Genomic DNA, 15,756 nt, shown 5'->3' with positions numbered 1-15,756 from the left:
TTAAATAATAAAACTGAAACCCATCTTGCCTCTTCTATAAGTTGATCAAAACTGTCATCATCACAGATAAGAATATGTTGATCCACAAAAGATAATCTCTGGTAAACAGCTAGAGTTAAGACTTGATCATCAAAAGGAATAAGTTCAGGCCTAACAAAAGTTATGATTCTTAAATCATAAATTCACCTATAAAATAAACAACCAAATATAACAAAATATAATGGTAAATATATGACAAGATCATATAATTTTTTTCAGATTTGGATAAATAAGTTGAATAGAAAATATTCCATCAAATTGAAAAATCAATGAACTTAAAAAGATTCTATATACAAGGTGGTATAGTTTCTAACCGTTGATAGTGGGGACTTGGGATCAAGTCAATTCTACCTTTTATATAGTGGAAAAGTCTCCAATTGTTGATAGTGGAAAACTTGGTATTGAGTCAATCCTGCCTTTGGGAGGTTGTGTTCAAGGTGAGGATTTTGGCCGCTTGGGGGGATCTTTATCACCTCCAGTTCTCTGTCCGGCCCAGTTCTCCAATTCCTCTAACAAGGGGTTGGAATGACCACCCTACTTCTACCTAAACACTCTGATCTGGTGGGGTCCACCACCCCCCTATTAGAGGAATTGAGGAATTGGGCCGGATAGGAACCGGAGGAGATAATTTCGGAGGGGGTGGGTTCGTTTACGTACAAGAAACCTACCAGAAACCTACCATTAGAATACTGCTATATTTAATTTAAAGGAATATTCATATATAATCTCTTGGATTGGATAGGTCATCTTTTTGACTTATTTGAACTATATGACCCTCAAAAAATGGAGTCAGCGATAAAAGAGTCCACAAACAAAAGTTGAAAAGAATCAATATTTGTTTACGATAGTTTTCCTCCGTCCAAAACCGATGGTTGACCCGCAAAATTGACTCTTTTTTAATTAAAACAATTTTTCAAAGCGTTATAAAAAATCAATGGGTAGCTAGATCAAATGGATCAATTATTATTAGAATAAAAGTTTGAGTTTCCCTTCATCTTCAATGAAAGAAGAATTCCTTCATCACGGGTGTCGGTATCATCGAATTCCCAAGGAGAGAGAGATAGTTTCAATCACAAATAATAGGGGATTGGAGTTTGTAACAGCAGCTGCCTAGCGTAGTTGGTGAACTGTGGTGCGCTTCACGCCCATGCTCACCCAGAGGTTTCGAGTTCGAACCTCCTGCCTGTTACCTTCCCCCCCCTCCTATCCCCCTATAAAAAAAAGAGGTGGAGTTGGAGTTTGTGATGGAATACGTGTCTCCTCACAATCACATCGTCAATTGTGAGGGAATTCTTTCTTTCCATGGCTAAAGAAAAATTTTCACCTAAATTATAATATCGACAAAATATCCTCAACAACATCTCATCATTATGCATGGACTAGCTAATCATCTCTATATCACCCAAATTTTTATCAGATGTCTTCGGAAAGACTACACTTTGCCTAGTATATATAGATCATTCGATTATCATTTGCATGTAGTGTTTTTTTATTGATTCATGTAATGAAGTTGCATAAGTGTTGTGATTGTTTAATATCAAATTAAATTTGTTGTCATTGATTATAGTGTAACAAGAAGCAAGATTGAGGCAAAGGGAAGGAGACTTCTCTAAGGGGCTAGGTCTAAGAATCACTACCACGGGCCAGTTAAACTCAAAGTATGGATGGTGTAGTTTGATCTTTTGAATGTTTCTATATTCTTCTTGACATTAACAATAAGACCAAATTTTCCTACACCTACATTCGTAGGAGAATCTCTTGACCGATGGGTTTGAATGGTGTCCATAAGGTATCGGGGAATATTGAAGGAAAGATATTATCAATCATCCGTAAATAGTGGGGGTATTTCTCCTTAGCAATATTATTACCCATAATTGTAATTGTGTAAATAAAATGCAGACTAAGAATATTGTAGGGTAGCTTACTTTCTGGCTGGATTTGAGTATTTGACAAGGTGAGAGTGATCACCATGGAGAACTCTATTGTTATATATATATTTTTGTTTATAATTTAAGATAAAAAACCTTTTGTGGTGGGAACAAGCACCCATAAAAATAATGAGATCACAGCCGTGGGTGGTTGTTCACCTTTGATGTGGATGCTCTCAAAACAAAAATTTTTTTTTTTTTTTTGTCGGTAATACTCAAAACTAAAAGTTGTGGAAAAAATATTTTAAGACCCATATGTAAGTGGGAAGTAGTGGTTCATATTATTGGCAACCAATTTTTTTTTTTTTGGTAAATATTGGTAGCCATTAGTTGTTCTTAGTTAGCCTTTTTTGGAGTCCCGTTTGTTTGACAGGGACTTAAGTGGAGTGAGAATGTATTGATGTGATGCTTAAAATCATATTCCAATTTTGTTTAACTTAGATTGGTGAACTGGAAAAAGTTCAGGGAATAACAGTAAATGCTTTGTCGATTAACGTGACACTTGAATATTTCATTCATATATATGCTATAAAGTCTTACAAAAATTTTTATTAAAAAAAAAAAAAAAAAAAAAATCCCCACAAAAAACACAAGACATTGATTACTATTCATGAAAAACATAAAAATTTCACTCAATTCCACGACATTCCTACCTCATCCTCCCCATCAAACAAAAGAAACCTTACTTGATGCACAAGGTTTGGAAACTCAGAATCGTGTAAGAGATCAGTCTCTATGTTCAACTTAAACCATTTCGGATATTCGATAGGAATTTGGTCAAAGTTGGCAGGATTCAATTTGGCTCAACTTGACTTAGTCCAACTTAGTCGGACTCAATATGCATGGAATTGAGTTGACTCGGAATTGAATTCAAATCGAATTGGTCGATGCAGAAGCTAATATTAATTCTGATCTTGAGTTTTAAAACAGTGGTTACTGATGCATGGAGACCAAAACCTTCTTGTGCATGCTAGGCTGGCTGTTATGTGCAATAGTCCCACATCGGTCCCATCTCCCACATCGGTCCCACATCGGTCCCATAAGGGATTGGATGTGGACATATATGATATTGGGTTCCCTCTTCTTGTAGACCGGTTTATGAGGGTGAGTTCTTTCAATCGTAACATTGGTACTTTCATTGACCCGTCCTTTGCGATTGGCTACTTGGGAGGGGCGACCTAGTGCCAGAGTGCAAACCGTTAAGAAATGACTACCTGTTGCCGGGAAAGGGTCCTGGAGCAAAGTGGAACTGCCTTGAAAGGGCTTTTGATATATGCATATGTTCTTACCATCCTTCTCTCTAATATAATGGATACAAGTTAAGACCGATGCGATCCGCACCACTCCCTTTGGTGTACCAATACCCAAAGGACCGTTTTAAATGAATCAACATCAACACTGCCTTGCCTTGAAATAGACTTAAGTTTCAGCCACTCTGACTACATTTCACAGTGAGAGTTCCCGTGTGGGTATAATATCTCATGCTCCACCAATGATATCGTTCACATGGGCTCACCACATGATAGTGTAGAAAATGATATCATTCACACCCCCTCAATTATGGCATGTTTTCATGTACACCCCCTCATCTTTAAAACCTTTTAAACACACCTCCTCATCTATTCAAAGTAAGTGAATCAGTCCATCAAACTAACTACTGTTAGTTTTAAACGTTAATACTCACCCAACCATTTTTTTAGGTTTAAATTGTCCAAATTAAAAGTTTGAAGATGAAAATACCCTTTAGGGATAAATACTAAATACAAATCATGCCCTTTTTTCCCCCCTAGTCTGCCTTTAGGTGTCCCTATATTCCCTCCTCCCCTTTTTTTTTTTTCTTTCCATTCTCGTGATAGTAGTGGTACAAGGAAAAGATCCTCCCGACTCCGGAGTCCCATGTCCAACCCGAGTCGAAAAAATGATCAAGTGTCACGCCCATGGTCACTGTGCCACCGTCGGATTATAGTGAAATAGCCTGAGTTCGATTCGAGACTCAAATAAATGATCAAGTGTCACACTCATGACACTGCCCATTGACGGATTATGATGAAATTGCTATGCCAATCTCGATCGACAGCTGTCCCAGAAAGGTACCCTAACAATCACGTGACACTGATGAATCGATCGATGGGCCCCGGCTTATCAGGTAGGTAAAGATCAGAAACGGACGGTTGTGTATATCACTCTCGTTCTAGTATTTACCCCTAAAGGGTATTTTCGTTTTCAAACTTATAATTTGGGCAATGTGGCCCTAAAAAAATGGTTAGATGAGTATTAACGTTTAGAACTAACGGCAGTTAGTTTGATGGACTAATTTACTTACTTTTGATAGATTAGGAGGTGTGTTTCAAAGTTTTTAAAGATGAGGGGGTGTAGATGAAAACAGGCCATAGTTGAGGAGGGTTCCTATATTTTCCCCAATACTAAAAGAGGAAAAGAACCCTAGTTGCGTGGCCCCCACACCCGTACACAATTGGGCACGAAATGACCACCCCCACCCTCCAGATAGCATTCTATTGCCCTAAATTAAACATATATGAAAGAGGATTAAAGTATGTTGATTGCTTGAAAACCCTTTTTCCTACTATAATTTACAATATCGGGCAATTTCTCCGTACACCTAAGGTCCAATCTTTTTTTTTTTGAAAAAGAAGTCTGTCTTGTTTCTGTATAGATCCTACACAAGGTGGGGCAAAATGACAGCGCCGCCCCCATGAAAGTCCAAAATGTCGTTCCTGTTCATGTTTCTTTGCACACTCTCATTGGCCCCCACACCAGCATAGGAGCCACATTCCTGAACAAAAAAGTCTTCGCCAAGAAATTTTATATTTTTCTCACATAATAAATTGACAAAAGTTTTTATGCACGGGTGTGTGTATGCACAACCTGCGTCAAATGCATTCAGATTGACATAAATGTCTATTCAAAATGGCATAAAAACCCCTCCAACACCCTATTTGATGGAGTTGATAGGGGGAATCTCCCATGTACAAATAAAAGGGGTCCAATGTGACACTTGTGAATCACATATGAAATCATATTACCAATCTTACACCCCTCATTAGGATTAAGATTCCTTATTACAATGCCTTAATTTATAGCAAACCCCCTTCCCTTTTTTTAATATAACAGCAAAAGTGTCGTTGTAGAAACAGAATCTGGATCTGAGCCGGTGGGCCCATGGGCCCAAAGCCTGATAGTGATGTATCATGTCCAAGAACGTAGGTCGAAACAGGCTACAAGTAGGAGTGTTGGACTGTTTAGGACTGCAGTAAGAATCAAACACTACTGAACTTACGGCGCCGTTTAACGTCTCAGTAAAAGTGACTGAACCTCTTAACGCCTCAACGGGAATCCAACCACAGTTTCACTTTAATAGTAAATATTTCTTAAATTAAATAATATATCAACGGTTCACAGAAATCTATTTAGATCCAACGGTCATATTGAGGGAGGTCTAGGTTGCCCATCCTACACGTGTCCGTCTAAAAAAGCAAAGTTACCCTTTTAGGATATGTCACGCAACAGGAGAGTGAAAGCGCGCGGTTTCTCTTTAGTCTCTTTAAATTTACTTTCACAGACACAGAGATTTAGACAGATCGGAAACGTCGACAGAGAGACAGAGTCAGAGAAAGAAAGAGAGAGAAGAGGAGTCCAACGCCAATTCTCTTTCTCTTGTTTTTGGTTTCATTCGATTTGCAGTGGTTTTGGAATAGGTAATTCGATTCAGCGATCGATTTCGTTTGCTTTCCAGTTCTTATTTCACGAGGAGTTAAAGCTTCTCTTGTCTTCACGTTTCTTGATCTACTTAGTTTTCCTTTCTCTGATTCTTCTCCTCACGTTACTGGAACAGTGGAGCTGAGATCTTTCGTCATTCTTTCTGCCTCGGTTTTATGCGTTTCGAGTTGTTGCTATTACCGCTTTGTCTTTTCATGGTTGGACTTGTGGTGCTTCTGGCGAATTTTGTCTGATTTGAGAGAGCTATTACTCATTAAAAGTAGAATCTTTTGGAGATTGATGAGATCTGCTGCTTAAATTTTAGATTTCTTCTTTTTTATTTTCATTCTTTGAGATCGAGTTTATTTTCTTTCGCGCGGAGCTGACAATGGCAGGTAATTCGAGAGTTCAAAGTTTGTTTCCAAATATTTCCAATTGGTTTGAGTTGGAGAGGATCTTTTTCTGGGGGAGATTGTATTTTTCTGATTGGCTGTGTGTTGAAAATACTTATTTTAGGTGAAGGATTTTTTATTCAAGATGATGAACGAGCTAGGAAATCTGATTATGAGACGTCTGAGGACGAGAGGAGGAGGACGAGAATCGGATCTATCAAGAAAAAGGCAATGCACGCTTCAAACAAGTTTTCACACACTCTCAGGAAACGAGGTAAGCGAGTTGGCGACTGTCGGTTGCCATCTGTGTCAATCGAAGATGTTCGAGATGCAGAGGAGGAAGAAGCGGTCAATGCATTTCGTCAGGCTCTGCTCAAGAAAGATCTTCTTCCTGCCCGCTTCGATGATTATCACACAATGAGGAGGTAAGCAAATTTTATCCCTTTTCTTCTATTTTCCTTTCTTATTCTTTTAAGTTGCGTACTTTGTTTTAATTTGATAATTTACGATATCATACCAGAGGAACATTTATTATACTTTTGGAAATGTTTCTTCTTTCTCCCCCAACGATTGACAAATAAAATTCCTCCCGATTTTGCTAATTTCTGTTCATTGTTGCATTTTAATAGTCGAAGAAACCGAGGTGACTCATAGCCCTCGCATTCATTTATCTATCTACATATACAAGTAGTGCGGTCAGGATATATTGCTTTCTTAGATCAAATTACTGCCCGTCCTATATCTTTGGAACAGTCAAAGTTGTTTTCGGTTCATATTTTCTATTTTTATTTATTTATTTTTCTAAATTGTGTTTGGGTATTCGAATTAATCGTTTTTCCCGTTTTTGCTGTACCTTGAACCATTAAACTCTTATATGGAAATGTTTTCTAAGTTCTCATCCCTCTCAATCGTATGGTCAGTAGGAGCTCCTTCAAACCTTTGCTTAAAAAGTAGTATAAAAGGGCATACCCAGAGCACCCCGCCAACTGGGGGTCTGGGGAGGGTCATAATGTACGCAACTTTACCCCTACTTAAAAAGTAGTATATGGTGGAAAAACTAGTCCTTGTTATTGGAATAGATTTTTCACAAAGATAATACTAAATATGCAACTTGAAGACACCTTTCCTTTTTACAACTTGATGAATGTTCCTTTCTTCTGATCAATTACCCAATCCTAGCGTTTGTTTTTCTTCTGACAATGGTGTTATTCATCTCCCTGAATGAGATAGAATTGGCGTGAATGCTAACTTCTGCTGTACAATTTGTATACCTTATTTCTATAGTTCATAGTGAGGGGTGGGCCTTGGTGGGACGGTAAAGGTTGCTCCATTGTGACCACTTGGTCATGGGTTCGAGTCTGGAAACAGCCTCTCTGATAAGGCTGTGTTCAGTATGACCCTCCCCAGACCCCGCAGTGGTGGGAGCCTCATGCACTAGTTACGCCCTTATTTCTATAGTTCATAGTGTTTTTTTTTTCCTCCATGCATCTGGAAGCAGTAATTCTTATGAATTGTTCTGCCAGTTTCAGTCACGTTAGCATGTTTGAGAAAAAAAGGTGATCTGCGTGAGATCTTCAAACAATGAACCTTTCTTTTAGTGATATTTATGGGAAAAAGGACTCTGTTAGAGAGTGTAGCTCTTGTGCCCAGACACATGATGGTGTGAAATGACTATCCCACACTCATGAAAGGGAAAAATCCCCCACCTGTTGATACTTTTCTTGCATGCTCCCATAGGCCCCCGCACTGGTGCATGGGGCCAGGGGCGACACTCCCGGACAGAAAACTCTTCCCCGATATACACACACACACACACACACACACAATGATTTCATGTGCTTCTACGTTCTTGGGATAACATTTCTTATCTCATTTGTGTAAATTTCATTTTTCACTTTTCTTCCAAAGGCCTAGGAACGAAACTAGAAATAGTTCTCCCATGCTTGTGAGTTATGATTATATCTTGTCCCACAGGGCAGTGATTGACTTCTATAGATATAAAGGTGCGCATATTTTTTGATGAGATGCATGGGTTCTGTAGGTTGTTAAGGCCAAATTGTAGAGGAAAATAGCAATATCTTAACCACGTTGACTTTGAACTAAGTTATTTAATGTTTATTTCTGCTTTATGTATCACTTTCTTTTGTTGATTTCTTCCTAGTTACTCAAGTAGGGGTTCTGTTGATGCAGATTTTTGAAAGCAAGAAAATTTGATCTTGAAAAAACTGTCCAGATGTGGGCAGAAATGCTCAAGTGGAGAAAAGAGTATGGAGTGGAATCTATCGTACAGGTAACTATTCATTCCAAAACTCATTTATCTTCCATTTTATTGGTGAATAATCTGCACTAGTCAGATTTTTTTCTACACTCTAATGATGCTGTACTACTACAAAATGTGGCTAGGATTTTGTTTTCGATGAAAGTGAAGAGGTTCAATGTTATTACCCTCAAGGTTACCATGGAGTGGACAAAGAGGGAAGACCTGTATATATTGAGAGACTTGGCTTAGTTGAGCCTACTAAACTTATGAATGTTACCACAATAGACCGGTTTTTAAAATACCATGTTCAAGGGTTTGAGAAGACCTTTTCAGAGAAGTTTCCAGCTTGTTCTATTGCTGCGAAAAGGCATATTGACTCGTCAACAACAATTTTGGATGTACAAGGAGTGGTATGCTTGAAGGCTTCTCACTACTGTTATACTTCTATTGCCATGTGGCATAATATTTCTCTTTTATTTCTGATTTGTATGACTTGTTCAACTGGGCAGAATTGGATGAGTTTCAGCAAGGTTGCACATGATCTGGTTATGCGCATGCAAAAAATTGATGGTGACAACTATCCTGAGGTGGCTGATTCATAAAGAAACTGCTTCAAAAGTTGATAATCATTTCAAGTTCTGGTTGATTTTGCTGTTTCTGTTACTAATACCAGTTCATCATGTGCAGACATTGCATCAGATGTTCATTGTTAATGCTGGGAGTGGTTTCAAACTGCTATGGAATACCATAAAAGGTTTTCTTGATCCAAGAACTACCTCAAAGATACATGTAAGAAGACCTTGTCTTAATTCTAGTATCTTCAACTTATGATAGCTTCATGAAACTAACTGAAAGCAAAAAATTGATCTGGTTTCTCAGGTTTTGGGGAATAAATACCAGAATAAACTGCTGGAAATTATAGACTCAAGGTAAATTTTTTTATTAGGAATTACTATCATTACAGTATCTTCTGTTTGGTACATAAGAAAGAACTTTCTAGACTTCTTGCTCCAAGATTCACCGTCATTTTCATTCTCAACAGCCAACTGCCAGATTTCCTAGGTGGCTCTTGTTCATGCCCAAATGAAGGAGGGTGCATGCGATCTAATAAGGGACCGTGGGATGATCCAGAAATAATCAAGGTATATTCCTTCTACTCATTTGTACTGTTAATCCATAAATTATGACACATGAACAAATGTCTGAAATACTCTCTGTATCACTCATATGATCCCTATCAACAGCTGGTACATTATGGAGAAGCTTCATATTTGACAAAAACTAGCAGTATTTTTTATGGGGACAATGTCCAACTTAAAATATATGCCTCTAAGGTAACATGCAAACTAAAGAATTGGAATTCATACTTTAACTACTTAGCCTTATGTTTGTGTTATTTAACTGTTTCTTTATTTTGTTACAGATTGTAAGTAATGAAATATCCTCTGCTGAGTCAGGATCAGAAGTTGAAGTCTCATCAACTGGGCTAAGAACTTCTGCCTTCGTACAATTACCAACACTCCATGAAGAAGTGAGTTTTATTTCCCATATTTTTCCCTTGGTATCAGTATGCCTATTTATATTTGTTACCAGAATGTGCAGTTATCAAGTGTCAATGATAATGTTTGTTTCTAGTAATTTTCGATAGACTGGTATACTTGACCATATAATTCATGTAACGATAACCTAGATTGAACATCTCTGCAAAGTAATATCAGCACAGGATAGTTAGTTTCAGTAGGAGAAAGTACTTACTTTGGGGGGATGTGAGCTTTTACTTGGATGTAGATATTCAATCCATCAGCAGACAACCTGTAGCTTTGCATCCTCTAGTTTTGTTACTTGTATTGGTGATCCTTGCGATTGCCTAGCAAGTTTTGTGCTGCGGATGTTGCTGTATTGCCCTCGTGGCCTAGGATGCACTAGTTGGGCTAGTGTAATGCAAGCAAGAAATAGCAGAATCACAAAACACGTGCTCAGATGCTGGTCTTTGCCTCATAGTTCAGGCTGAAATTTCCTGGCGTTCTTTTTTATTTTTTTATGGATTGTCATGTTGTATGTCATTCTTCCCCTATCTTTATGAATAAATGTAGATACAAGGCTTGGATCCCCCCTTGTGTAATATTGCAATTTCCCGGAAGAATTGGTTCATCGAGTTATCAAGTGGTGCCTTCTGTTTTCTGAATGATGGCTTTGAAGAACACTCTTATGGGAAGATCTTCTCATGACTAATATCAAGTGCTACTTCTCAATAGAAACACTATTCAAGCTTACTAGGATATTTTAATTATGAAATCAAGATATATCACCTTAAATGTTCAATTAAGGAGTTTGAGCCATCTCACAAATGAGTCATTATACCATGCAACATTTGTGGCTCCTGTTATTGTAGAAGGTAAAATTTGTTTCCTGTTGCCCCACACGTCTAAGAACCTTTTAGGTTGAGAGATTGTTTAGGGCATACTTTCCTTTAGTGATTGTTAGTGCATGTGAGGGTTGTGAATGGGTTACAGTTTGCATCGGCTTTTATCATTATAAATCTATTTGAAACTTGTAGATTCCACAGTTCAATCCAAACTTTGCAATTCAACAAAGCCTTCCCGACTACTTGCAATTAGCTGCAACAACCCTCTTCTACCATTTCACATGTTTAAATTGATGTGAATGAAGATTTTACATTTTCCGCCAACACGACAGAAGCCTCCCTTTTATCTGGCTTCAGACCAACAGTGCAGAACAAAGCACTAGCTGAGGTCATATATGTGGATTTTGAAAATATAAATTTGAAAATTGACTGGCCTTTATTTCTAATGTGTAGTGCTTTATTGGAAACTAACAGTTTTTGCACCTAGTTGTATTATGGAAGACATTGAAAAATATTACAAAATTATTGATCCTGTACAAAACTGTAAAAACAGTTGGAAGCCTTGATGAATTCTTGAGTACATCTCTCTAATTCTGCATCTCATCTACATACCCCCCACCTTAAAAAAAGAAATAATAGATTCTTCTTCATTGTTGATTTCTACAGTTTTCTCAGGAAAGAATAGACGATCTTTTAGCCCTTCGCAGTCAGGCTGAATCAGTTGGTACTGCTACCACAGTTAAAGATATCAGCTCAACAGGTATGTGATTGGCAAGAAACTTTTCATTTAATCAAGCATTTACTCATGTTAATATCAATGCTTACATTAAACTATGCAACTCAATCATTAAATCAGTATGGTTATTACTACATCCAAAGGGTTTACTCGTACTATGATTTGAGTGTTTTGCTGGCAAATTAGGTAGTTCTGGGTCAAGTTCGTTCCCAAATCTATCATCTTATTCTAAGTTTTAGCGGAAGCCACTTCACTCTGGGTTTACATTACCAAGGAATATTTTTTCCTTTTTGGAGAAAATTTTCAACATACTATGGTAGTATGCACAGATTGGATAAAACATGAACTAGGTTTTATACAGTCACGATACTCAACACATGAGGAATTTGCAAGTCTACAACTCTATCTCAAATGATCCATGCTTGATTTTTGTCAGTAAGTACTGAGCATAAAGATGAGACTAGTATATAACACAATTCATGCGAGGAGAAATATGAAAAAGAAGGGCACTGCTAACCAAGGACTTAACTGTCATCAACAACAATGCCATCATAGTAATCATCTTCAAGTTTGATGCATCATTGTAATTGTTGTGTGGGTCCTGGAATTTTGATCCTTATCCATCCCAAGGTTAATAGACAAATTGAATGCTGCATCCTCCAAATGAATGTGATTAAGATTAAGTTTTATGCTGGCATGTGACCATTCATGTTCAGAAGAGCTGGAATTCTTTTCAGTCCAACTTGGAACTTTTGTTTCTTGTAGCATGGAGGATATACTCATTTGCAATTCTCCCTCAGTATGATTTTTGAAGCCCATGATATTGTTTGCCTAGAAAAGATCAATTGTTGCTCTATCAATTTTATTGAATCCGAGTACAAATGTTTTGATAATGCCTTGTGTAACTTACAATGTTTCCTTGCATGCATGCCCGTGGCACATGCTTCTTATAAACTTCTAATATTCTATTTTATTTTTTTGCCAGATGATTCAACTGATAATGTTACGGAAAGAAGACCGAGGAACTACATTTCTCATTTAACAAGTTTAGTGTCGCAGTTCTTACTTAAAGTGTTAGCTGCCCTACATATTGTACATTTTGGGTTCCGCAAGATTGTTGCAGTAAATAATGACAGGACACGGTTGGAAAACCAACCTAATCCAGAATCAGCTAATCCAAGTTCTGAAGACCAGCTTGCTTTACGGGCTGCTAGGGAAGACTTAATCCGTCCATGTTTGCAGAGGCTTCAAAGTTTAGAAGCATTGGTAACTGAACTGACCAATAAACCAGTGAAAATCCCTCCAGAGAAAGATAACATGCTTCTGGAGTCATTGAATCGTATTAAATCTATAGAATATGACTTACAGAAGACAAAGAAAGTAAGAAATTTTCCTTCTCACAACCTGATTAATAGCTTAATTTGCAGTTTATAGGAATCAGAGATTTCAACAGTTTTTCTTTTCGAAATTAATCCTTTTTATTTTTGATAGGCACTACATGCAACAACATCGAAACAAGTGGAGCTTGCAGAATCACTGGAGATTTTGAAAGAAACCAACCTAGTAAGTTCATGGTCCTTTTAGGCCATAAAATTCCAGATTCCAATTTCATGAATTGCAAGTGATGCCTGTGCTTTGGGAGTAGAGTTTAGAAGGGCTGCTAGTGGAGTAAACCCAAAACTAGATAGGTTTCAAAATCCTACCCACAAGCAGAATCGCAGGAGTTCAATCAGCAGTAGGAGATCTTTAATAACTCCCAAAATAAAGCTCTGATCAGTTCCAAATTACTATCAACCCTAGGTCTACCCTAGTACTCCAAACCCTCAAAGTTTGATGCCAATCCAACAGTTGGATCTACAATTATGACTAGGTAACCAAAATAGAAACTTCAATTTTCAGATTTAGTAACTCCAACAGAAAAACCCAAACATAGTTTTCAAGGCGTCACCAAGCATCCAGGCGCCTTGTGTGTAGGCTCCTTCCAACGCCTTGGATTGCCTAGATGACGTGACCCAAATCTGTCAAGACAGATGGATACGAACTCTTAGTCGAACCTTCTCTAGGTATTCGGATCACAATAATCCAAAGTAAGCCCAAGTTTATGGCTGGACTTCACAGATCAACAACTTAACAAAATAGTAATCAAGAGGTATCGCAGGAATTGTCAACTCCAAGAGAATCCTGCAAACAGCAGCTGTTACTTCCTTCTAACAGTGAATATCTCTTCCCCAAAATTCACCGAACAGTGCAAAGTACTCACAAAGGATTAAGTTTGTAATGTAGCAATAGATCTTCAAACCACTATCAAATGTACAAGTATTGCTGAAAAAAATCTGAAACTCACTTGCATTACAGAAAACAGACCGAAAGAGGGGGATAGGACAAGATGAGACCCAAGTCTTGCTAGTGTCTCACTAGCCACCTCTAGCTTCCCACTAGGGTTTTATGCATCTCACATAGAGTTCCTGATTCACATAGGAAAAACAGCAAATAGCCTTAATAGTTTGTCAAATTCGATGGGCATGTAGTGTAGCCCTCCTCTTAGTTAATAACTGGGACAAAACAGCAACATACAACCTTCCTTGCGTGTAGAGGATCCCTTACAGTGTAGAACTTCTCTAAATTGGAGACTATCACAAATAGAAACTTATCCTCTAGTATTTAGTAAATTAAAAACAAGTCATATGATTAGTTACTAAATACTACAGACAAGCTAGAGTTTAGGTTTGGCTTGAGTTCACCTCAAACATGGCCTTAAAGAGAGTTGAATGGCGAAACATGACCCGTGTAGCCGACCCCATTTAATTGGTAAAAGGTGAGTGAGTTCGAGTGTACCACCCCCTCTTATTCTAGGAAGTCGGGGAGTAAGCTTCTAAAAGAGTGGCCTGATTTCTCTTCTCTTAAATCAGATATCAGTGGCCAATCACTTCCCAAAGGTGGTGTAGAACTAAGGACATCTAGGTACATATGGAATCACATGGTTTCCCATAAGAGAGCAGTGGACAGCATATTTCCTTTTGTTCTCAAGAAAGCTTGTTGTAAATGGAATCTGGCGAACAATTGACAAAATAGAAGAAAAATCTTGTCAAAAAATGAAAGGGAGAAAACCGTATTCCTAAATGTAATTCTTAGAAAAAAAAAAACTATTCTTAGTTCTTGTTCAAAGGTAAGTTCATGGCATTTTTCACATCTTTTATTTCCTTCCTCCTCCCCCCCCCCCCCCCTCCCAAAAAAAAAATATTTTAGATTCTTAAATTATTATGACACGCTCCTTCCATTCCCTATTCCCACCATCTGGGGGTGGGGGGGAATTTCCTGCTCATGCATATACTGATGATACACTTGTCAATCAGAGGAGAAACTCTTGCTGGTTTAAGATTTGCAAACCTATTCCCCCTGGAAGCTGAACGGATTTGGAAACATCAAACAAGATGGAGGCACCAAGCTGCTGCAGAAGGTCCCTTGTCTCATATTTTCTGAAATGCTGATGTTAACTAACCTTGGTCAAACTGCCGGAATGGGTTTCTTCACTAGTTCGAGGTTCATATAGCGTTTTAACTCTGATCTCTTGCTTTTAGTTGGTAAATATTGATCGTTCTGTTCTTACACTAATCCTTGTTTTTCATTTTCTACTTCAGAATTGTTCAGGTGTTTGACGTAGGCAGGAACTCACCATAACCTGGGGGCAAAGAGATGCAACTGTTTCCCCACTGAAAATGATATACAAAGTATTCATGGTCATATGCTGGCTGCTTCTGCATCAATTTTTTCTGGGATATTTTATGTATATCTTGACTCATTTCATTTGTATTAAGTAATAACATCTACATTCATGCTAAGTACATTCACAAGCAGTCTTCTTGTACCACTTCAGAGTCATCAAATCCTGCAAAATTGAAAAGATACAAGTGCAACTGCCAACAGACAGTGGTCTGTTACACCCTTAACTACGTAGGTTTGATTTTAACCTTACTGAAATGTAAAGTCTCCGTTTTGTAGTGATAATGATGGCAACTTGAGGTCCGAAACCAAAGTATAGTCTCATATGCAGATGGATTGAACACTAATCCAGCTATATTTAATTACCTGTTGATGGTTTCTAAAAGTAATGTAGTAATATTTGTTTCTTAGCAGCTCAGTTAGCATCTAAATTTTGTGGACATGTAGACCCCAAAATCCCCACTCATATTCCATTTTATTTCTAAATGGAATTTGTCATGTGACAAAATAGAGCTTTGCAAAGCATAAATAAGCACCGACATAGCATGGGAGGGTATTTTATTGAAGATGGAAAAATATGCTAGTACACCAGCCTCTCT

At 37.8% G+C, this 15,756-nt stretch overlaps 1 protein-coding gene across 4 annotated transcripts; it reads left to right on the top strand.

The window, feature by feature from the left end:
* Positions 1-5,745: 5,745 nt before the first annotated feature.
* On the top strand, positions 5,746-15,257 carry LOC122656529 (phosphatidylinositol/phosphatidylcholine transfer protein SFH9-like). Of its 4 annotated transcripts, XR_006332120.1 has the most exons (15): positions 5,746-6,079; positions 6,201-6,501; positions 8,267-8,366; positions 8,480-8,746; positions 8,846-8,923; positions 9,024-9,125; positions 9,216-9,265; positions 9,379-9,478; positions 9,581-9,670; positions 9,760-9,867; positions 11,368-11,461; positions 12,423-12,817; positions 12,929-13,000; positions 14,791-14,977; positions 15,076-15,257. XR_006332120.1 is itself a non-coding variant. In XM_043851087.1 (14 exons), the coding sequence occupies exons 1-14, from the start codon at positions 6,073-6,075 to the stop codon at positions 14,842-14,844; spliced, it is 1,809 nt and encodes a 602-aa protein (XP_043707022.1). In that variant the 5' UTR covers positions 5,746-6,072; the 3' UTR covers positions 14,845-15,091. The 4 variants fall into 4 exon arrangements, 3 of the variants coding, with proteins under 3 accessions (XP_043707022.1, XP_043707021.1, XP_043707023.1); XM_043851087.1 differs by having other exon boundaries at positions 11,377-11,461; positions 14,791-15,091; XM_043851086.1 differs by having other exon boundaries at positions 14,791-15,091.
* Positions 15,258-15,756: the final 499 nt, after the last annotated feature.

This window comes from Telopea speciosissima, chromosome 3 (assembly GCF_018873765.1).
Source record: "Telopea speciosissima isolate NSW1024214 ecotype Mountain lineage chromosome 3, Tspe_v1, whole genome shotgun sequence".
Taxonomy (NCBI): domain Eukaryota; kingdom Viridiplantae; phylum Streptophyta; class Magnoliopsida; order Proteales; family Proteaceae; genus Telopea; species Telopea speciosissima.
The sequence above is the reverse complement of the archived record's forward strand: the minus strand, read 5'-3'. Positions and strand labels throughout refer to the sequence as shown.